Source organism: Centrocercus urophasianus, unplaced genomic scaffold (genome assembly GCF_019232065.1).
Source record: "Centrocercus urophasianus isolate 14NV4802_14NV808 unplaced genomic scaffold, USGS_Curo_1.0 seq_15, whole genome shotgun sequence".
NCBI lineage: Eukaryota > Metazoa > Chordata > Aves > Galliformes > Phasianidae > Centrocercus > Centrocercus urophasianus.
The window spans coordinates 46,370,296-46,392,844 of record NW_024884697.1 but is presented as its reverse complement, the minus strand read 5'-3'; the positions used below and the strand labels follow the sequence as shown (position 1 = coordinate 46,392,844).

Here is a 22,549-nt window from a genome sequence, read left to right as displayed (position 1 = left end):
TTGTGTCATCAGCCTCTGGGATGGTGGGACAGTAGAAGTGCAGGTTGGCAAAGCCAGAACCAATTGACTCTTACTGGCAAGGAACTATTTTTGGGAGCCAATGATAAGAACACCCTGTACTGCTGCAAGTTTGGCTCTACCTTGCAAGGTTATTATCTGAGAGTTTAATCAGAGTCTGACAAATGCATGAAATGAGCAGCAGCTAGTGTCTTAAAGTGTGCATTTTATCCGGTGGCAGGGGGAAAGGAGGGACAGTAGGGAGGCTTTTGAAATATGAAATACGAATGGAATAAAACAGGAATTAATTTTTTGAGTTTCTGCCATTTTTTCATTTACAATTAAAAATATAAAAATGATATATATATGTCTATAATTTTTATATATTGTATGTAACTCCAGGACAGACTTTTCATATGTCTGTAATCTCGTGGTTTTCAAGCAGAGGAAGATCTGTAACACTGCAAACCTTTCACTTTCCCCTGTTGCTCTGTGGATTAGCACTGTTTGTAGAGATCACTTTGCCCTCTGTAGAGATGCAGCCGTAGCTCCTTGGGATGAGATGTGGCAGCTGTTTGTCAATGCAGAGCCATTCTAACTGGCAGTTAGGAAAGAGGTGAAAATGGAGGAGTAATTAGAGAGAGAAAGCCTGTAATAAATAGCATGCAGTTTGCAATATGTCTGTCATTCACCTTCTTGCAAACAGCAGTTCTGGTTAGATTGATTCATGAACAGTGCAGAAGAACAAGCTTATGGTTGATTATTTGTATTACTGCAGTCTCTGAAAATCCCTGCCGTTAACCAGTGTTTCGTTGTGCTGGAAGCAGCACAGAGAGACCAAGATGATTGCTGTAACCACTAAATACTTACTTGTGTAAGTATCAGCAGAGAAAACATGGGCACATAGACAGATGAGGGGGTCAAAGCAGAGGGACATAGGCCAATTAAGAACAGTAGTAAATATCCAAGACTTTTTTGCTGTGAATATTTCAGAAAGACTCTGTAAAGATCTGGTGTATTTTATTCACTGATAGCAGTGAATGTTTTTGCACTGATCTGCTAGGGAAATACGAGGGGGAATCAGCAAGTATTTGTAAATTTTGTGGTGTTGTCAGCAACTTGACTATTGTCAATTACCTGCAGCCATTTGTGCAAAATAAGGACAGAATACGAGGAAAAGCAACACCATAACTTCACTGGTATTCATGGGACCTCACTCATGAAGGGGTTCAACACTGAAGAAAGATACATGAGTCTCTAAAAATCTATAGTAGGTGAAATCATTCACATCTTCATTCTGACAGAGAGATTAGAGACATCAAGCATCTTGAAAAAAGGCTCTTGATGTAGCTAAGCACAGAGGAAGGGGAAAGGGGAAAGATGGCATCTGGGCAAATGATCTCTGAAACAGCCTTTTGAATGGATTTGCTGGGGGTCTCATGGGTATTTGTCAAGACCAGAGGATAAAAGATGTTGGAGTAAGGGAGAGGGCAGTCTGGGAAGGTCAGCAGACCTGGATCCTAATACTGTGCCTCAGACCTGCATCACTGACGTCAGGAACTTGGTTACATTCACCTCCTGCACAGTGGCCTCTTTCCTACAGTGAGGATTTGGAGCACAGAGCTCTCCTTTATTCAGTCCCACTGATCTGCTTTCTGTATTTCCTCAGACTTCTGTTTTTGGAGATACTTTGTCCAACCCTGATTATGAGACCTGATTTTTCTTCACTTATGAGCATAGGCACCTATAGAAGAACCTTAAGAAGTTACCATGGCAAAAGTGCAATAAGCTGTTGCAAGAAATAGAAAGGAGTTCCTAGTTAGGTGCAGGTACTTTCATACACAGTGAATGGAGCAGGTGAGCCTTTCAGAATTTCCTGTTTGTTCTATATTTTAGCGTAAGCTGTGATGGGAAAGTGTTTTTAAGTGAGAGAATTCTGTAAAGTGAGAAATGAGAGACCCGGAAACACACACACGTTTACTGCAGTGCTGACAGGCAGGGGTAATCACAGACAGGGAGAAGGCGAGGGGTGGAAGGGGCTGGGTGCCATAGAAAGCAGTCTTCAAGGAGCCTGGCAATTCAGCAGCCACTTTGGGGAATCATCAGCTGTGATAGCTGTGTGGGGTGAAACTCCCAAGGGATCCCAACCGTGCAAATGCAGTTATGCTTTGACATCTCAACAGCTGTTTGTGGGAAGGGTGTCTTCATTTTCCACTCTGCTTACAGAGAAGTGGGAATGGTTGGGAGGAATGAGCTGGTCTTGTGTGTTTTGCTATATGTGCCACACTGAGAAAGCACCTTCATCTCCTGCTATGATGGACACTGCCCACTGTTCAAATTTCTGAGACAAGGGGTGCAAGAAGGCTGCCTAGGGGATGAGGTACTTTTCTGACTATGCAGAGTTCAGGTAAGAAACCATCTTTTCTGCCATTCCTGTAGAGTGCACTTATTGGCATATGTGCCATGGCTGTTCTTTTGATGCCTATAAACAGAGTGGGTATGTTATTTTCTCACCAATAAAGAGCTTTTTCCCCAAAGTGTCTCCATTCCCCAGAAGGCTCTAACTTGAATCACGGTAAAATGATAATACAAACATTCTGCTGGGACAGAAATTACTGAAGCAGAGTGAAGCAGTGGCTGCCATACGATCATTCTAGTTGTAAAGATCACTCAGATGACTTGGTACAACCATCAGCCCATCCCCACCATGCCCCTACCATGTCCCTCAGTGCCACATCCACATGCTTCTGGAACACCTCCAGGGACAGTGACTCCACCACCTCCCTGGGCAGCCTATGCCACTGCAGCACCACTCTTTTGGAGAAGAAATTCTTCCTTATATCCAACCTGAACATCCTTGGTGCAATTTAAAGCCATCACCTCTTGTCCTATTGGCTGGTTGCATTTACTTTGAATCCCAAGCTCTCAGTGGTGGCTTGCCTCCTACCAAAACTCAAATAGCAGCCAGTATCTTTGTATCCAGAGCAGAAAATAAAACTTGTGAGCCTCCAAAGGGGCCTTGACCTTCCTTGACCTTTTCAACTCTCTGGGGAAGTGAAAAATCTGGGACAGCCTCTTGAAGAAAAGATCTCCAAATCTCTCTGAAGCATCACTGAGAGCTGCATGCCAGCACACAGAAAATGGCCTCTGACCATTCAAGTTGTGCTTCAAGCCTGATGGTGCTTGCTACAGGCTCTGCGTGAATGCCACACTATGTTCCCACAGCTCTGCATGAAACTGACTCTTGACTGGATTTTCTGAGGGATTTTTAGCTCTTCTGGTTATGCTGGGGAGCATACAAGTAGTGTGTGGCTTCCTGGGGTATGGCACATTTCATATGATTATTACCTTTCAAACTACCATCTTACATGGGTGATATAAGTGGCCAACTTTATACCCTGTTCCCTATAATACCCACTTTCAAAACAGCATTTCTCAAATCATTTAGAAAGGATGCAAGCTTTTTTCTTTATTGTCTCAGAGTGACTTGTGAAATCTGCAGTGCTGTGGGTGTAGGCACACATAATTTTACAGGTGTATAGGATCCACAAGCTGCTACACTTGAAGGAGTCATTAATACTCTAATAGCCTCTGCTGAGGTTTGTAGCAGGGATGAGAGTGGGCAGCCCGCTGTCCCTCCCTCCCAGTCCAAAGGGTACAGCTGGTACTTGTATGCAGCCTCTGTCTGCACCACATCCAGCCATACCACAGAAGAGGCTCTGAGCTGCTCCTGGGTATTCACAGCCTCCACCTGGAGTGTGACAGCAACTGGGGGAACAACAGAGCTGATGAAGCAAAAAAGACTCAACATTAGAAGCTCAGTTTTTTAGTCATGTCTTTGGCGTCTCCCTTCAAGGCTCTTTCCTCTGTTAGATTCCCCGTAGGGTATGTTCATAGTTTTTAGATTTCTGTGGCAGCACCAACTCAGACTTATCTGAAATCAGTTAGCTCAGGTCACAGGGTAAGAGCTAGCACAGGGTCAGGGGAGAGAAGGGGATGCTTGTGTTTCCAGTTCACATCAGCAACACTCCTCCCAACCCTCCCAGCCATGCCTCTCTTCATTTCCCCTTGTGCCCTGAGTTCTGCAGCCAAGTCTCCTGCGTGCTTTTCTGCGTCTTCTGTGGTTTAGTGGCTACTTAAATATTTATTTATGTAGAACTCTCCCCGCAGGGAATGCCTTATGAATGCAAAGAAGGAGTATTGTGAGAGATGGAGGGAATGAGCAGTCCCTAAAGGGCTCGGTACTGTCTGTTGCTGAGAGGCAGAAGCTGCATGAAAAAAAAACCAAAAACTTGTCCTGGAGAAAGACTAACATACAAAAGAATGCTGACACATGTACGTATGCACAGACACACGTATGCACTTACACAAACTGAAACAAAAAATAGCAGCTGAACGCAAGGAGAAGGAGTACTTGCATCAGTGAATAGTTAGAGTGCCAGCTCTGGTCAGTTATGGAATTTGATTTCTTTTAACCCATAGAACACTGGCATTTTACAGACCTCCCATCCAGAAAGATAAAGGCACAGGAATATCTAAAAAGCTGCATGCAGGGTCAGCTGGACTTGAATTTCTCTTAGGCTACAATTAATTGAAGGGCAGGCTGTACGTGACTAGTGCAAACACACCTGAATTTGCCTCTTGATTTAGGTGCTAATAATTTCCTTGTAGACAGCACATAGGAGAATCTGAGGTCTTTTATTGTTGTGGCTGATACTGTGAGCTTTAATTGTATGCAAGAGGCAGCTCAGCTTGTTGAATTCATTAATTGCTAAGGCGTAACATATTCAGTTAATTGGATTCTCTGCTAGATGGAGACGTATTTATATGTATTTGTATATGTGCTTAGTGTATATATTTAGCTTCACAAAGGCCGATATTAATGGAACGTTAAGGTTGCCTGGTGAAATAATCAGAAGATGAGAAGTGATGGCTGTTCAGTCACAAGCACAATCTTGTCTGTCAAGAGGAGTAAGACTTGGCTTACTGGATGTTCTTGGCACAGCAGACCAACAGCCAGGGCTGAAGTTGGCACTGGGGCACATTTGTGCTTGTATGTCACCATGAGGCTGTTCTGCACCTGATGGACCACTCCATCACAGTGCTCATCACCAGGGACAGATGCTCACCCTGTCCTTCTCCAAGGCTGTTCTTCCTGCACAGGTCTTGGATGCTGCTTCTGTTTGCAAGTCAGCACCACACAGTGAGCCACAGCTCTCAGCTGCAGCTGGGAACAGCACTGTGGGAACTCAGAGGAGAGCAGACAGGAGAAGCAATCCTACCCTCCAAGGAGGTTGCACCTACATCCACCCTGTGTTGCACTGACCAACTGCATGGGGTCCCTGGTTGGGCACCAAGGTGGTATGGAGCCCTCTCCAGGGAGAGCTGTGGCCTGGGGTGTGCACTGGCTGAGTGTTACACTGAGCATGGGAATGATGTAGGACTGCTTCCCAGAGGCTGGAAGGGGCTGGGCTGAGTGCTGCTGTGCCAGCTCAAGCATCACTGTGCTCCTTCTTCCAGGAAAGGTGTCTCTAGAGAGCCAGGAAAGACAGCTGCCTGCTCACTTGTGCCACTCAACTCCCAGAGCAGCTGGAGGTGACCCAAGAATGTGCTCATGAGCTTTAGTTAATCTCCTGATTCCAAACTAGTTCTCGGCAAGTACTGTATAAAATCCCGCTGTTCCTTTTACAGCTGTTGGTCCGCATGCTGACCTGCTGCATGGCTGCTCTCTTATCAGCCAGCGCCATTTCTACTGCTGAGTGACGATGCACACAGCTGCTCTGCAGCAGGCAGCACCCTTCTGTGACAAAGCCCTTCTTCGTATGTGGGGTGTGAGGTGCTGTAGGGGCAGCCCTAAGCTGCATGATTTCCTCTGAGGTGAGGGAATTGAGGCATCTGCTTGTACTGACTTATGCTGCTGCTCCCAACTCTTATATCCCTGTTCACATGCAACCCCTTTGCAGTGCAGGGTGGATTATTCAGAGCCTTTCATAGAGGGAAAAACAGCTCCAGAAAGCTTAGATGGCATGCTTAAAGTCACACAGCAAGCACAGTACAGGATCACAGCCAGCACTTGGGTCCCTTCCCCCCTGGGGTGCTTGGGGAGAAAGCATCTGCACTCTGTGCAGCTGCTGCAGCTGCTCAGGGCAAGTCTGCGCTGTGAAATCCAGCATGGAGCTGTCTGTGCTGGCATGGGCTAGTAATGGTAAGTCCACACTGTGCAGAGCAATGCCACAGGGACTTTACCAGCGTGGTGGGGTGCAAGGCAGCTGCTTGAGCCTGGCGAGCTGCCTCAGCTTGCAGCTTATCCCTGCTGGGCTAGCATGGCTAGACAGCATCTGGACCGTAATTGGCTTGTGTCCAGCCCTCCTGGTGTCCCTGTGTCATGTACCTCTTCCCTGATGCTTCTGCTCCAGGGTAACGCAGACCAGGCCAGCTTAGTTCCATCCATACCTTCCATGCAGATCGGGTCTCCCACTCCCTTAGCCAGTTACAAAACTATTGCTGCAAAGCGAGAAACCTTCCAGCATATTCTGCAGCCTTGGTGCCTTCCTTTCCTCTTCTGGGCACTATGGCCACAAGACACTTGCCAGCTTCACCCTCTTCCACGTCCTTCTGTGCTCCCTTATAGTTTGGCCTCTACTTTATCTGTCCCTTCAAACCCCTTGGCAAGGTCAGGGATGCTGCTCCCATAATAAAGTGGGTCTGAATAATCTCTGCATTGGTTCATTGGTTTGCTGTCCATTGCTGTTTCTTTATTTCACTCGCCTCTGCCAGTGCCTGGTGATTCAGTACCTCATGGGCAGCTTTTTCTCCTTCTTTACCGATACTTTATTGGCCCGTTTATTGGTTTTGTAAGGGCTCGAGCACATTCATAGAGTTTTATAAGCAATTACATACAGCAAAATAAATGAACAGTGATTTCATTTTTAGTTTGTGTAGTCAAGCTAGGAGCTGCCAGTCTTGTTTCCTGGGCTGCTTTAATTCTTTTGCTTCAAGTGTCTTTCCAATTCAGGGATTGAGGCAGGGACCCCATGGAGAAAGTTGTATGCACTTATTAATTATAACTTGAATCAAAATGTCCACACACAAGTGGGAAGAAAGAAACGTTGAAGAGGAAATCATAAACCTCCTATTTCCTAATAATTCAATATAAGTAAGTTCCCTTCCGTGCAGTTTGCTTTATGGTTTTTTTTTCTTCTTTTCATTTCTTAATTTTTTTAATTTTTTTCCCACAGGGAAACCTCAAAATCTTTTCTGTAGAAATGTATTGTTCATTCTCATACACACCGAGCCTTCAATACTGAGTCTGACTCTTTAACCCGGTAACTAACCTGCATGTGTTCCACAGTGGTTTGCCTTTCTTCTGCCTCCTAAATGGCAAAGTGCAAGTGATGGTTTCACAGTGAAGTGCATTTAAAAGGTAGAGGAGAACATAGGTGGCTTGTCTCCTAATATGGGTTTCTTTCTTTCCTTTGCCCTGCTAAAGCTAGAACATTCTTTGTTATGACTGTCCTACTGGGAGGGGCATCCCCACTGGTTTACTGGGTTGATGGCTTAGCTCTTGAAACATTTGTGCTCAGATGCCATTTGGGCTGTCTCCTAGGATTTCTGCAAGAAAGTGATGGAAAAGAAATGATGATTATTTAACAGTTCATAATGCAATTAAGACTGAATGAAATTTGATGGGCCAAAGTAAGAATCACATCCTTAGCCAATCAGGGTAGCCTCCCCCTTGACTTTCAAGTGCCTGTTGAAAAACCTGGAGATGTTGGCTTTTCTCAGAGAACCAACCTGAAGATTTTTGTAATGGAAGTGTCAGAGAAACTAATTACAGGCCTTCTACTAACTCTCCGTGTAATAGAGGTAACTATATAGTACACACACATTTAAATATGTACATGAAGTCATCTAGCTAATTCCAGACTTTGAGAAGTCATTTCATACATGGACTTATATGTGCCTCAGAAGACCTTTTGCAACCTGCTGAGAGCCTCAACTTCGTTTTGTATCTCCAAGACTGCTGCTGTGTGCCTGTTCCTCTACTTTCAGGCTGTAGAAAGGGAATTGCATGATACCTGCTTTGTTGTTGACATGTTTTGGGACAAAATGACATACGAGTCTTTGAAAAATAGGTGTGCCTATTTTTGTGTGTCCATCTGTGCTCAGAGAATGGCAGAATTTTATCTCCCTACGGCCATGCTCGCAGGAGCAGTCCGTGGCTTAACCCTGCTTTGCTAGCTAGAACTGACAAATCAGATAGCTTCTTCTCTCCTTCCCATTTCAAGGTTACCTTTCTCTCTAACCGTACTCAAGTCTGATCATACTCCTTTTGCGCAGCCCAGATGGCCTCAGCTGGGCCCTTGGCAGCGCTGGATTCCAAGCCCAGATCAGCTTAGGATCATTGCTGCTGGGGGTACCTGTGTGTGTATTTGTCTGCACTTGTGTATGGATGAGAAAGGAGTGAAATCTTTCGGCAGAGCAGCTCCCTGCTGCTCACAATGCTTCCTGGCTCCAGGCAGCATGGCAGCAATGCATATGTGTGTGGTGAACCAGCTGTCCCACTGGTGGATCCTATCCAAGGGTCAGGTCTTGTCTGTAGGGTGCAGGTAGAGCTGCCAGGTCTCGTCTACTGTTTGGGCAGAGCACCATGGTTTTCAAACAAAGCCCAGTGCTTGTCTGAATCAGTGGGTTCTGCAGCTTGTGAACTGTCTTTCTGGAGTCTTCATCTCCTGGTGTCATTGCAGCAGGGACTGTGCATGGTGATGGGGTGCAGGACCACTGGCATGCAGGTGTTAGGTGCTAAGTGGTGATGGGACAGGGAATCATAGAATTACAGAATCATTAAGGTTGGAAAAGATCATTAAGATCATCTAGTCCATCCGTATGCCCATCCCCACCATGCCCACTAACCATGTCCCTCACTGCCACATCCACACAGTTCTGGAACACCTCCAGGGAGGGTGACTGCACCACCTCCCTGGGCAGCCTGTGCCACTGCAGCACTGTTCTTCCTGAGAAGAAATTTTTCCTGATATCCAACTTGGGAAGGAGCAGGGGCATGCAAACCTTCACTGAAATCTTGCTTCCAATGCAGGCAGTAATTCCTCTGGAGGTGTGTTCCCCCCTTGTCCCCAATAAGAGAAGAGTTGAATGTGTTGCATCTCTCTGCTGAAGGTGTTCATGCAGCAATGCCTACCTGTGTGGCTCTGCATGTGGGGCTGTTGCATTGAGGGCAGGGTCTGTGGCTCATGTGTGCAGGATGCTGTGCCTGCCATGGCACCCCCCCACTGCAAGTTCAGGGATCTCTCTGATATTTTCATAGATGTTTTTCAAAGCAGTGCCTTCTATCTTGCTTTCACAGCTTAGAGAACAGCAGGGTTTAGGCAGCTCACTACCTCCTTCTTTGTGCTGCCACTTTTCCTACCCCAGTGGGGGCCTGCTTCGACACAGAGCCTTCCTCAGCACAGAGAGATGTCTTTGGCTTTCCTCTGGACCTGTGTTTTTAAGCATTCTGTCAGCCTCAGTTCCAAAGAGATGCTGGGATAAGATGTTTGCGCTGTGTATGAAGTAAGTGTTGCTGGACAGAGGAGCAGACATTAGGGGTTCACACATCACTTGTACAGGACCCACTTATCAGCCAGAGCTCTAAACAGTCTCCCAGACTGTAACATGAATTGGCAAGTCCATCCCTCCCTCTGTGTAACATGTTTTAAGGGAAGAAAAAAGCCTGAGTGAAAGAAATGAAAGCTCAGCAAAATGCGAACTCAAGCCCAGCACTCAACAGGGAAAGCCAAGGGGAAAAATCATTAGGTAAGGCATTACATGCATGGACACGTACTGGATGCAGACGCACACCTGCACAATGCAGATGCCCTGCTGTAGACCTGAAAATGCTTTCAGAAGGCATTTAGATGCCTATATATGCACATAAAAATACACTTATTTGTAAATCTTTGTCACTCCTGAACCCCCTGTCACACAAAACATGCAGTCCTACCAATATGCCAGCTACATTTTTCCCCAGCTCATGATTCTGCAGAGGAGAGCGGCACATATGCTCAAGGTGAACTGTTCCTTCATCTTAGATGAGCAAGGATAGGAGTAATATAAGCTCCCTGGCTTTCTCCAGATCAGAATCAGACTAGCCTGGTGTTGCTGGTTTTTAGGACATTGTATTAAACTCCCCTCTCCTCACCCAGAATCGTTTCAGAAGGGCATGATGGCTCCAAAGGGTGCAAACTTTACTGAGGAGCCTAAACCAGGGGTGTTACTACTCGTTAACTGGAGGTGAGTTGTGTTGGATGGTACATTCACTCTGTAGTGCTTTTTGTATACATTTTTTTCTCTAATTCTTGCAAAATCCTAACTCCTGATTCTGCCCTCCAGAAGCTATTGCTTTGCTGAGTTACATCCTTCAGCCTACTCAGATCATAGGCCACACAACCACAAACAGCTCCTTCTAACCTCTTCCCTTGTGTCTCTCCGTTATGCCTGTGCTGATTATAGCATGCACTTCTGTAAATCTTAGTCACCCATACATCATGGAGTATTGAGGACCTTGAGTCCATACGTATCTCTGGAAGCCATACAGCTCCTGTGTGCATCAGCCTTGTCTGGATGAACCACTTTCTTCACTGCCGAGTTAATGCTACCACCAGAAACAACACCATCACCTAGAGGAAGCTATAATTTCAGGCTGTTTTTATGCCTGTAGTGCTCTCATGATACCCTCTGGTTTGGAGGAATGATTTACCAAGGCAAACATCTTGGCATTCATGCCGTCCTGACCTTTTTGTGACACCACTGGAGCTCCATAGTTCATTGATTTTGCAGAAGACAGAAGCACTCAAAGTATATCTCATTAACCTTCTCATACTAATCATGGCAGAGGACGGGACCTTAGCAATTGCAAAAAGCATATAAATGCACCTAGAAAGAAATGTTTCAGCAGAAATAGCAAAAGCTGTGTAAATGCCAGACCTTAGTGAGCTGGGGAACTGTGTTTCTGCGAAGTGCTTTTATTCCCAGAATTGCAGAAATGAGTTGTAGAGCCAGGGCTGATACTTCACCCCGTCTGCATTATGCACTAAGTTGTTATATGTTAGGTGCACTATAAAGATAAAGAAAAATCCACCATCTCTTGTAATCTAGATGCTTAACTGAAGGACTGTTAGAAACAATTGCTGCTTCTGAAGGTGCAATGAAAAAAGCAGCCTTCCCCAGCTGGCTGTGGAAGGTGAACTTGAGGTTCACAAAAAAAAAAAAAGGCTGTTTTTATGTTAATTAATTTCACTTGTGGAGCATTCACAGCCACTTCTTGTCTGCATTGGTTGATGTGGCTAATTAATCACCCTAAGTGTCTGTGAACAGGAGATTTTTTTTGCTCTCTGTGGCATCTCTACCTGCCTATGTGAGGATGGAGACCTGTAGCTTCACAGCAATTAGCAATAGCTGTGAACTCAGCAGTGTGAGTGTGAGAGTCACAGCTTAACCAGTCTGGGTGAAGGCTAAGAGGGATGTTCTATTCTCAGAGCCATGGAGAAAATTTTGCTGCTGAATGAGGAAAGTATGAGTTTGAAAAGGTGGAGACATTAATAATAAGAGCCTTTGTGTTCACGTGGGATAGCTGGAGGACAGAGATACAATGATTAAGTTTTGACATCTGCAGACTGTAAAGGCGAAGACAAAAGGCTTTTCACAGAGGAATTACTGCTCCTGTTTTTGCTTCCTAAGGCCAGTGGACTGGAAAGGCTCATCTGGGTCCTTCTCTGCTGCTCTAGACAGCAACATCATATAGACCTACACAAACCCTATTTTTGTTATCTTCACTGCTTATTCTGGCTGGCTGTTCTAGAACCTCTCTCCTTGGATGGTTAAAAGCCATCTTGTTTTCATGGCAAATTTTCTCATAACCAGTTGCTCTTGAGCCAACACTGTTTTTCTACATAAAACAAAACAACTTTCCTTCCTCCTTGACTATCTGTCTCCCCTTTCTTTATACAGAGCAATCATATCTTCTTCTGGCTTTAATTTATCTAGGTTAAACAAGCCTTTTAATCTCCTCCTTTAAGGTAGGCTCTCTGTTCCCTTAATCAAGCATCAAGCCAAGGTTATTTTTGATAACTTGCTTTTCTGTAAGGTTCTTTGCTGTTTGCCCAAACCAAGTGTAAAACAGCATGACCTATTGTCTGTTGAGTAATTCTGAGGTGAAGAAAAGTGTCACCAATCAAATCTAGAAAAATGAGGCATCCAGGTGCTGTTAAAATTTGCATTTGTTTCCTACCTTATCTAGTGACACTCAAGCCTTTTAAAATGACTTAGTTTCTGATATAATTCCTCTTTAATAATGGTAAGAACATCTCTGTCCATGAAAGTTAAGCCTGTGAATCTCCAGCACATCTCTGTATGTCATAGTTTCAGCAGGGATGGAATTGTTTTCTTTAGTGTGCCTAATATAATGCTATGTTTTGGTCCTAGGACACAAACAATGTTGGTAACACAGATGTTTATAGTTGCTGCTCAGCAGTTTGGTACAGAGCCCAGGACATTTGCAGTGAAGGGCTCAAGGAGCTGGGTGGGAACAGAATTAGGAAAGCTGACTTGAACTGGCCAAAGGCATATTCCATGTCCTATGACATCATGAGGAACAAGTTTTGGAGGGGGTGCGAAGGCATCTGTCTCTCTTCTGCTGCATGGGGGGCTAGCTGGGCATTGGTGGTGGGGGGTGCATCACTTGTTATATACATTTGTTATATACATTTATACATTTATATATATGCACACACATATATATAGTCATAATTATTATTCTTTTATCTGACTTAATACATAGTTTTATCTCAACCCATGAGTTCTACTTTATTTTCTGTGATTCTCTCTCCCATCCCACTGGGAAGCAGAAAGTGAGCAAACAACTGTGTGATGCTCAGTCACCTGCTGGGTTAAACCATAAAGCTATTACAACCCCTGTAAAATACCTTAAATTGGGCTTCTGAAAACTGTTTTAATCCCAAGTGATTTTATTTTATTTATGTATGATTTATTTCATTTCAGGCTACTGCAGCACAAATGTTCCAACCCCTCAGGTTTGCATTTACTATTATGTACTCCGAGCAGGACGTACCTTTGGCAGTGTCCCAGTTAAAACTATTATTTCTATAGTATTTCTATTATTCCTACAGTAGCCCTTTTCAATCCTGCCTAGTTGTTCTGGTTTCTGTATGTCCTCATTTAGAATCTACATGAATTGTACCAACAAAGCTCTTACTTCTCCCTAGACTCTCCCACCTTTCTAGAGGGGTAAGGTATGCTTTTGCATCAGCTATGTTGCCAATAATATTACTGTTTTCTGCCAGATATTCTACCTATATATTTTCTATATTTGATTTTCCCTTTTTTGTGTATTAAAATCATATGTAAAAGTTACATAAGATCTTTCCATTTAATTGACAAAAGAATAAGAAGCAGAAAGCTTTCCGTACTTACTGTAAGAATTCCCCCATCTAGCTACATGTGTCTATCTCCCAATTTCCATAGTATTTCTGAACCTCATGACTATTTCTGTGTTTATTCACTCCATGCACCCCAGAAGCGAGAACATACAATTATCTCCATTTTACACAATGTGAAGCAGAGACACAAGCGTGTCTTTGCAGATCAGGTCCCAGAGGTCCTTGGCAAAATAGGGAATTGGTGCCTTCCAGTTCCTGCCCTGTGCTGTTGCCTTTATGTTCCCCACTGGAATGAAAAAGCCCCTCAGCTCCTGGAAAAGAAAATGTAATATAAAGGAGAAAAAATGTTTTGGGAAAAGCAGAAAGCGTTTGAGTCCTAAATGAGTTTGGAATGATCTTTTGTTCTTTAAAAGGAACCAAATACCTTTCGTTCCTTTTCTTGCGTCTCTTCGATACAATGAGTGTCAGGAAGCTAGAGAAGATTTTAATAGAGTAGTGGAAGGCATTGTGCAAATAGGAGCCTGGATGAAACAAAAACTATAAAAGACTTTACCCAGGCATAGTTCTCCTGGCATCTCTTCAAAATCGGAAACCTAAACCCCAAATCAAACGCAGTATGTCTGAGTATCTTTCACAAGAATTGTGTCTGAAGCCCTCATTTCTTTATACCCTGAATCTTTCACTTCAGTTTAGTCCTTGAAGGGCCACATTTTGATGCGGTTTTGTTTCTCGGTCTGTTGACACTGGAAGTTGGAAGTTTCTCCAAATGCTTTTGTGGTCCTTCACAGACATACTAAGAGGAACTGAGAGGTTGGCTTCTCTTGTGGCTGCAACAAACAGTCCTGGAGTTTTATGGGAGAAGCTCTTATTTGTCTGCACTATAAATCTGAAGGAGGGCTTTGTAAATGGTTAGTTTGAGTGCTGGTCACTTGAACAGGCAGTTGCTTTAGCTAATGCAGCACTTAAGGTATCTACTGAATGAGACTACCCAGCCGATGTGTTATAAATATCTTACTGACCTGATAACACTGAAAAGGGCAAATGCAGAAGAATAAGGAAATATACTGTCCTGGTATAAACTGCAGCAAGAAGATTTAGGTCAGACACTGGGGCAAAAAAAACCCCACACTTTTTTAATGGCAAGGATAGTTAGGCTGCCCACAGAGACCACAGTCTCTCTGCCAGTGAAGGGACAGGTTGGGCAAACATCTGTCACAAATGACTGTTACAAGCCTTAGCTTCTCTTGGGAGGGGAGCAAAGCTCTGTTAAGAATTAGTTTTGGGGAGCTAATATGCTACAACACCTTTCATTAAAGATACGCATTAACATACTGCAGAACGCTTTTGTTCTGGCTGCATCATACCGCGGTTGAGGCAATTTGCCAGCCTGCTGGAAGGCTTTTGGAAGGCTCTGACTTATTATAGGCAATTGTACCTTTTGTCTGCCTGTTATAGCTTATACACGTAGGCAAACCGATAGCATCTTGATTGACTTTTTGTTCTACAGTCGCTCTCACTTTCTTGTTTTGTAGATGTGTTGGACTTCCTCTCCCAACAGCTTGTTAATCTGAAGTAGGATTCTGTATTTTAAGATGAGAGTTGGCTTCTCCCCTCCCTCAATACCTCCTGATTAATCCCCAGTCCAAGTGACCTCCCTTTCTTGATAAGATCTGGTGTGGTATGGACAGAGAATGGGAAATTAAGGTGAAAATTTGGCTCTAGGAGCCCTCCCCTGGCATATACTTAGGTTTTGGACAATATTTATAAGGGGCTGTTAATGGTCTCTGGCATCCTTATTTTTGCTGATTCTGTGACCCTGCAGTAATCCTGGTGGGAGTTTGGATGACTGGACTCTGATCAGAGAACACCCAGTGAGTCTAGAAACTGCAGGTTGACAAATATGTAGGATGCCTGGGATGGTTTATTTTTCCTCTTTTTGCTGAGGCAAGCGCTGAGCAAAACCTAAGTAATAACAGTTTACAGGCTGTTAATACCAAATATCCTGAGAGTTCAGAAGTGCCTTATTCTGCTCTGCACAGCTTGGCAGGTTATATTCTTTAAGAGCAGGCATCATTATCTGGACAAATCTGTGACATTTAGTTCTTTTGAGGCTAACCTCTGTCCCCAGAGTGAATTGCTCCTTCTCTCTCATGGCAGATTATCTAGCATAAAATGCACATTTAAATTTTCTTTCTGTTGCATTGTCTCTGTCCTGTGCATGAGATGCTTCTTAGTATCTTTACTATCATTGTCCACACGTGGCTTAAAGCCTGTCTTTAACTACAGGTGTACACATTTGATCCTTCCATGCGTGAGCATGTGAAGAAGTCTGCCCTCCCTCAGTTCACAAATCTTTTCTGATTTTCTCTGTGTCACTTGTTCATACCCAGTACATGTCTCCAGGTGTAAAAATAATTATATGTTATGCCTGATTGTATGGGTTAGCAATGAGGTACAATATTTGCATAGATACTTGAGACAGTCCATAGTTAAACAGGCCAGACCATTTCCTTACATTCAGTTTTTCCTCCTTTTCAGACGATTTACGAGGACTTCACTAGGATAATAACGAAGAGGCACATACAGCTGTATTTGCAGATTAGGTACTCTGGTGCACAGGAGGCCATGACTGTTGCTGTCATTCTAATTTCATAACATTGGCCCATGTAGTACAGTGCTGTGAAATGTGCCTAGCGTGCAGCCTTATGAAGTCCTCTTTCTGTACCAGAGAACTTCTGGGTAATTACGAGTTGGGTTTGCCTATCTGATCTAATTTATCACTTAGGGGTTTATATCATGCCTATTACTGTGATATCTAAGTGCTGCTGAGATACTGCAGGATGTCTCTTTCATCAAGTGCTTATTTCTATGATAAGTTAATGTTATTGAGCTGAAGTCTGTGCTGTTCTGTGCAGCATCTTAATCGCTGCTCCCCCCTGAGCCCTGTGTGTATAGTTATTCTACTTGTGTGGTGGCTTCACTGAACTGGTTTTAGGGATTTGAGATCAGTTACTTGAAGGCCAAAGTTGTGCTGCAGAAATCATGGCTCAGCTGATGATAAATTGACCTGCTCGATCGATGAGAGGGAAGTCCAAGGCTGAGCAGACTGTGGGTGAGCATATGGATATATGTGCTCTGTCCCCTTAGAAATGCACTTTCCACATGCAGATTTACATAGGGGTGTGAGTAGAGACTGTCTGCTACGTTCAACATAATCTCTCATTTGTGGGTAAAAGGGACCACCAGTTCCCTGGGCTCCCACTCTGCTGACTTCCACTTATTGATTAAAGCATAATTAAAAATTAAAACAACATCTCCGTGCCCACTCAGCAACCTACTGCCTGGCCACTTCACCTGCTTCTGGTAGAAACCACAGTCCTGCTCTCCGTGGGGTGTCGTGTTTGCACTGCAGGGTAGATGGGGAGGTTGCTGTCTCTGGGTGATTTCTTCTGCCTTTCTTCTCCTTCCACCAGCCTTCAGAGTGGGTTTTTCTTTCATGACCAGATGAAGCGGTTGTTTGTTTGTTTTGAAGGTGACAAGTGTTTTATGTGAATTCTGGCTGCTCCAAAATGCCAAACCCCAGCTGGGCTTTGAGTTTCACAGAATAACCGCTGACACCTAATGAGCCTCTAATAAGTGCTTCTCCTTCCCTTCTTGTCGTTTAAATAAATAAATGACTGAAATTTGGGGGTGGTGGGAGGTGGTGTTGGATTGCAGTGGAATGAAGCTTTTCTGTTTACCCACCAAGCAGGTACACTGCTAAAAGCAGTCACACAAGCTTCCCACGTACACATGCAGCCTCCCCCCCCAATGGCCTGGAGGGCTTCCTTTGAGGATGGAGCAGGAAAGTTCTTTCTCAAGCCCAGTTAGTTTCTTGCCCACTCAGCTTGAGCTGCGAGCCAAGGTGCTAATTAGTGTCAACTGTGATGGGGGGAAATGAGAACAAAGGCAAGACTTTGATAGTTCAAAGTGTAGTTGATGTTCAGGTGTTTTCTTTTCCTGGAATTTTTGCAAGAAGCAGTCTACCATTGGCAGTGGGCATGCTACACGTATCTTCTCTTAAGGGAATGGATTTGCTTCAAAACAACTCTTATTTGTGGCAGTAGGTATAAAACTAAGGAGTCCCCACCCCTCCTTTTCTGCTTTCTGAAGGTGTGATCTCTGCTTAAGAAATGGAGAATGAAAAGATGTAAAATTTCAATACATCTTTATGGAAAAATTCTGAGAATAAAGATCTTAGACACTGCTTGAATTTCTTTGTCAGAAACAGAGCAATTCCTTGTTTCCAGCTAGGATATGTAAACACATCATTGTGAAAGGACAAGAGTAGGTATATTAGTGAGCCCTTAGCAGGGAATAGTACTGTTAAACAAGCGTCTCTGTATATGTTTATCTCCTGTGAAGACGCTCCTAAAACCGCAGAACATCCACCTCTTCAGTCGCCTCTCCTCTGCCATTTGGAATAACTTAGTCCTGACTAAGAATGGGCAACCTATTTCCAGATGGAGTTATTTTTGGATAAAGCTAACTTTGGTTAAGGTGAATTAATGTGATTAATGTCACTGAAAACAAATGAAAACAAAATTTTGAAAAAGAAAATAAGATTTGTTTTGACTTTTTCAAGTGAGGTTTTAAAAATTACATTTTATTTCACTTTAGTTCTGTATGTATTTCTTGTTTCTTTTATCAGGAAGATAATCATTTTTATTGTGGTTAGCAGGCTGAACTTTTCAGGAGACAACAAGATATCTGGTTGTTGCTTGGCTGAGAAAGCTGAAAGATGTCATGTCTGTTTGGCTGTACTGATGGTACCCCTCTGGTCATCCGTTCACTCTCCAGAGGATTCAACCATCAGAGAGATGAGACACTCACAGATGTATTTCTTAATCTCTTCTCTCTCTTGGTTTCAATGCATTTCCTCAGAGCCTTCTTCCCTAAAACATCTCTGTCTCATACAGGCTTGGGCACTCCAGAGTGGTTCTCCTGCCTGGGCCTGGGGATGTGCTTAATGCAGAGTGGTGGAGCAGCTAGAAGTCTATCTTATGTTTTGTATTTCTCCACAGGTGGGGAAATGGAAGGAAAAGAAATTGCAGATGAAGTACTACGTGTGGCCCCGCTTTGAGCTTTATCCTGACTCTGAGGAGCGTGAGGATGATCACCTGAGTATAGTGACTCTGGAAGAGGCACCGTTTGTCATTGTGGAGAATGTGGACCCCCTAAGTGGCACCTGCATGAGGAACACAGTCCCTTGCCAAAAACGCATTGTGACTGAGTATGTACCCCTAAGTTTGTCTCCTCCTATTGTCCTCTCCCTTCTCAGCAAGAAGTAGGGTACTGGGCCAGTACTGGCACATCCTAATAATCCTTTTTAGAAAAATCACCTCAGCTTGCTCAGCCTGGCCTGTGCCCATTCATGATTAGCCCCTCTCCTGCACAGGTATCACAAGTTAAATTCTCCACATTGTGGAGGGGAATTGTGGGAGGGGAAGCTCATACTGATCATAGAGAGGAATTAAGGGAATTTTCTCTGGTTTTTTTAACTCATTTTTTGTTGTGATGGTTCAGGAATAAAACTGATGAGGAGCCGGATTATATGAAGAAGTGTTGTAAGGGGTTCTGCATCGACATCCTCAAGAAAATCTCAAAGTCTGTCAAGTTCACCTATGACCTGTACTTGGTGACTAATGGCAAGCATGGGAAAAAGATCAATGGGACGTGGAATGGAATGATTGGAGAGGTCAGCAGCAAAAGGAGGGTGTGGTGGTCTTCATTCCTGGGCTGGGTGCCATAGGTCAGGTCTGACCTCCAGTCATTATTCTGTTCCCTTTCAGGGAGGGGACAGAAGTGACTCTGTAGAAATGATTGACTCCTTTCTGGGCACTGTGTGAATTAAACTGCTCTGACTCTGTGACCGTGACCACCTTTCCTGCTCAGAGATTAATTATTATTCCTTGTGGTGTCACAAATTTGGCCTTTATAGTCAAAGAAAGAATGTGATATCCATGCACCAAAGAGGCTGCAGCCTAGATTAAGCTTCGATCATATATAAGATGTATAAAGAATGAAATAAGACTTTGCAGTGTTAGAAGGAGGAGAAAGCAAGGACAGAAAAATGAGATAAGACATCTTCTCAGTGGATGATGTGTTTATCCTAAGACCTCTGCGGATTTATTTTTTATACACATAGCAGCTTTGAGGGGAAGATAAATGTCTATAGATTCCCTGAAAGAAGAAGGTGTCCTGATGAAAGATTAGAAAGGAGAAATGATAGAAACAATATAGGGAATGGGATTAGAGGAGTGAAAGAACTGCACGGAAAGGCAGAACGGTGAGAAGGGGCACACTCATGATGCTTGAGTAGGGCTAGCCCTGGGTCTGTGTGTGTGAAATCTTCTTTTCTTTTCTCTAGGTCGTCACCAAGCGGGCCTATATGGCTGTGGGATCCCTCACAATTAACGAGGAAAGATCAGAAGTAGTGGATTTCTCTGTGCCCTTCATTGAGACGGGAATCAGCGTCATGGTGTCACGTAGCAATGGAACTGTCTCACCTTCTGCCTTCTTAGGTATCATTTTAATCTAAAATTAAAATTTAGTCCAGTGTTCATAAAAAATTAGGTGAAGGTTACTTGTGATTCTGAGCCTGAAAGTTCCTTTTTAGGAATACCTGTGGGACTGGTATGTAAAAATAAACTGTGATGTTTTAGTTCTTAATCCCAAGCAAGCAAAATCCAGGCAAATGCAAATAGGCACTGCCTAGAAGTTCCAAGGCATTTCTCAGTAATCCTAGCAAAGAATGGGCTCCTCGGGGTTGCCATCTACCCTACAGCATGTGGTATCCCAGTGACTCAGCTAATGGCATGTTCAAGGAGTGTAGGCCAGAAAAAAAAAATGATTCAAACATTATAGCTGGTAAGCCAGCATATACTTCTTAGTGATGACAATTAGCAATAAATGGCTGTACTTTCAGAGACATTATTTGTAAAGATTTTAACTCAGTCCTCACTTGTCAGAGACACTGGAGGAAGTTAGATATCTAACAGAACTTGAAGGGTCGAGCCATCAGTTCTTTGCTGACACTGCATCCCAATAAAACGGTTTCTGTTGTTCTTCAGTGCAGGAGGGTAGTTGGAGAATGCAGAAATATTACTGCATTTCCCAGTGTCTTCTAGGACAGTATCTACTGTTTGGCTTTACAAAATGCTTTATGATGCAGCGAACATGCTACATGAGTTACATAATTACTGTCTCCTCTCTGCCAGGAATCTGGGAACACTTATAAACAGAAGTAATTTTATATGGATAGGTTTTTTTCCCCAAACTTCTTCAAGAAGTTGTTTCATTACTACTCACTCTTCATCAGTTTTTGCCATTAGCCAAGGAAAATTGGCTTCCAACTTTCCACCAGTATTACCTGGGGTGTGTAAAAAAAATAAGAAAATAAACACGACATTTTTTAATTGCAATTAAATTGAGATTGGAAAATTGACTGTAATGTGGGCCAGAGTTCTAGGTTTCCTTAATCTGGTACAGTCCCATCTTTATCTCTTCAGGCTTGGAGGTGGAGAAAACTGGCAAAGATCAAACAATTGCAGAATGGAAACACTTAACAATTCTAGAATGAGCCAGTGTTTCAATTGCTGCAAGAATAGAATAGCTGAGAAACTACTATCACTAGGGCTGAACCTCAGAAATTTGGAGATGCTCTTTGGCTCAGTAGCATCTTGAAAGTTGGATGCTCGTCTGAAACTCTGCCAGTTCTGTTTCATTTTTCCCACTCTCTCCAGATGGTGCTGGAGGACTTCCTGGGAACAGTCTTTTATCAATGCATTTTATTTTATCAATGCGTGTCACAGTGGCTGCGTGTGGTTCCAAATGGAGCCGTGTGTCACAGATGTGGCTGTAAGAATGAATGTAGTCATTACAGAAAAAGAAACAATGCTTCTACCAATTCAGGATGTTTTTCAGATTAGGGTTGAAGGCTTTACTATGACTTCTGTTTCTCCCAAGCCCATTTTGCCACACACGCTCATTGGGGTGCTCCGGAAGGCAAAGAAAGGAAGGGTAAGGTGACTGCTGTGTATCAAGCCTTTCAGCATGGGTTTCTTTTCCTCTCCAGAGCCATTCAGTGCTGACGTATGGGTGATGATGTTTGTGATGCTGCTTATCATCTCTGCAGTGGCCGTCTTTGTCTTCGAGTACTTCAGCCCTGTGGGCTATAATCGGTGCCTTGCTGATGGCAGAGGTAAGGGAAGCCACTCCTTGCCACAGTTCTCTCTTGCTTTCAATCCTGGGTCCTTCATTACTGGCATTTCCTTCGCTTAAATGTGATACAGATCTAGTCCACTCTAAAAGGTGCTTAAAGAGGGCAGGGAGGGAGGCGGAAAACATCTCTGTAGCAAACAGATGTGGATAATGGATAATTTGCTTGGCTCAGGAGACTGAGCTGTGATGCTTTCATCTCTAAAGCAAACGCTAGCTCCAATCATTTCTTATGAAGGGGATAGGGATCCTGGTAGCTGGTGCTGGCAGTGCCTACAGAGCTGCTCTCTCTGAGGCAATCAGAGGGCTCTCCATTTTCAATCTGCCCTTCAGTGCTACATCTCTTAGGAGAGCAAGCAGCACTTCTGGCCTCCCAATGTAGTGCCGTACTCCAGAGCCCACATCTGTCAGCTGGGCATCACCCTCTCCAGATTGGCTCTCTGGCTTGCCAAAGCCAGCTGTGAAAATGAGAAGCTCATTTTTTCTGGGACTGGGCAAGCAATTATATTGTAAAGGCAGTAGGAAAGATAGGAATGAGTGACTTAACTCTCTGGTTCTGATCTTCAGGAGACAGTTAAAGAAAGGATGGACAAAACAACTTGAGAGGCAGAATTTTTTCATTTTTTCATTTAGTGGTATAAGGACAATTAGCAAGTTGAGCCTGTTGTCACCTCTTTATTTCATGCCCTAACAAATCGGCACTTTAAACCTTTCCGGAACTTATTGGTCAGTTGAGAGTGGTAGGATTGTGAGTTTTTAGTAAATGCATTCATTTGCTCCCAATTTATTACTTTGAGTGAATGTAAGGGACATTAAAATAATCCAGTTCCAATACCCTG

General features: G+C 43.7%; 1 protein-coding gene across 1 annotated transcript in view; it reads left to right on the top strand.

The window, feature by feature from the left end:
- Window positions 1-22,549, top strand: part of GRIN2B (glutamate ionotropic receptor NMDA type subunit 2B) — a 165,135-nt gene that overhangs the window by 116,520 nt on the left and 26,066 nt on the right. Inside the window, exons 4-7 of the mRNA XM_042815977.1 lie at window positions 18,515-18,723; window positions 19,017-19,188; window positions 19,861-20,014; window positions 21,568-21,693. Coding sequence (XP_042671911.1) covers window positions 18,515-18,723; window positions 19,017-19,188; window positions 19,861-20,014; window positions 21,568-21,693 — 661 coding nt within the window. The remainder of the gene's footprint in view (window positions 1-18,514; window positions 18,724-19,016; window positions 19,189-19,860; window positions 20,015-21,567; window positions 21,694-22,549) is intronic.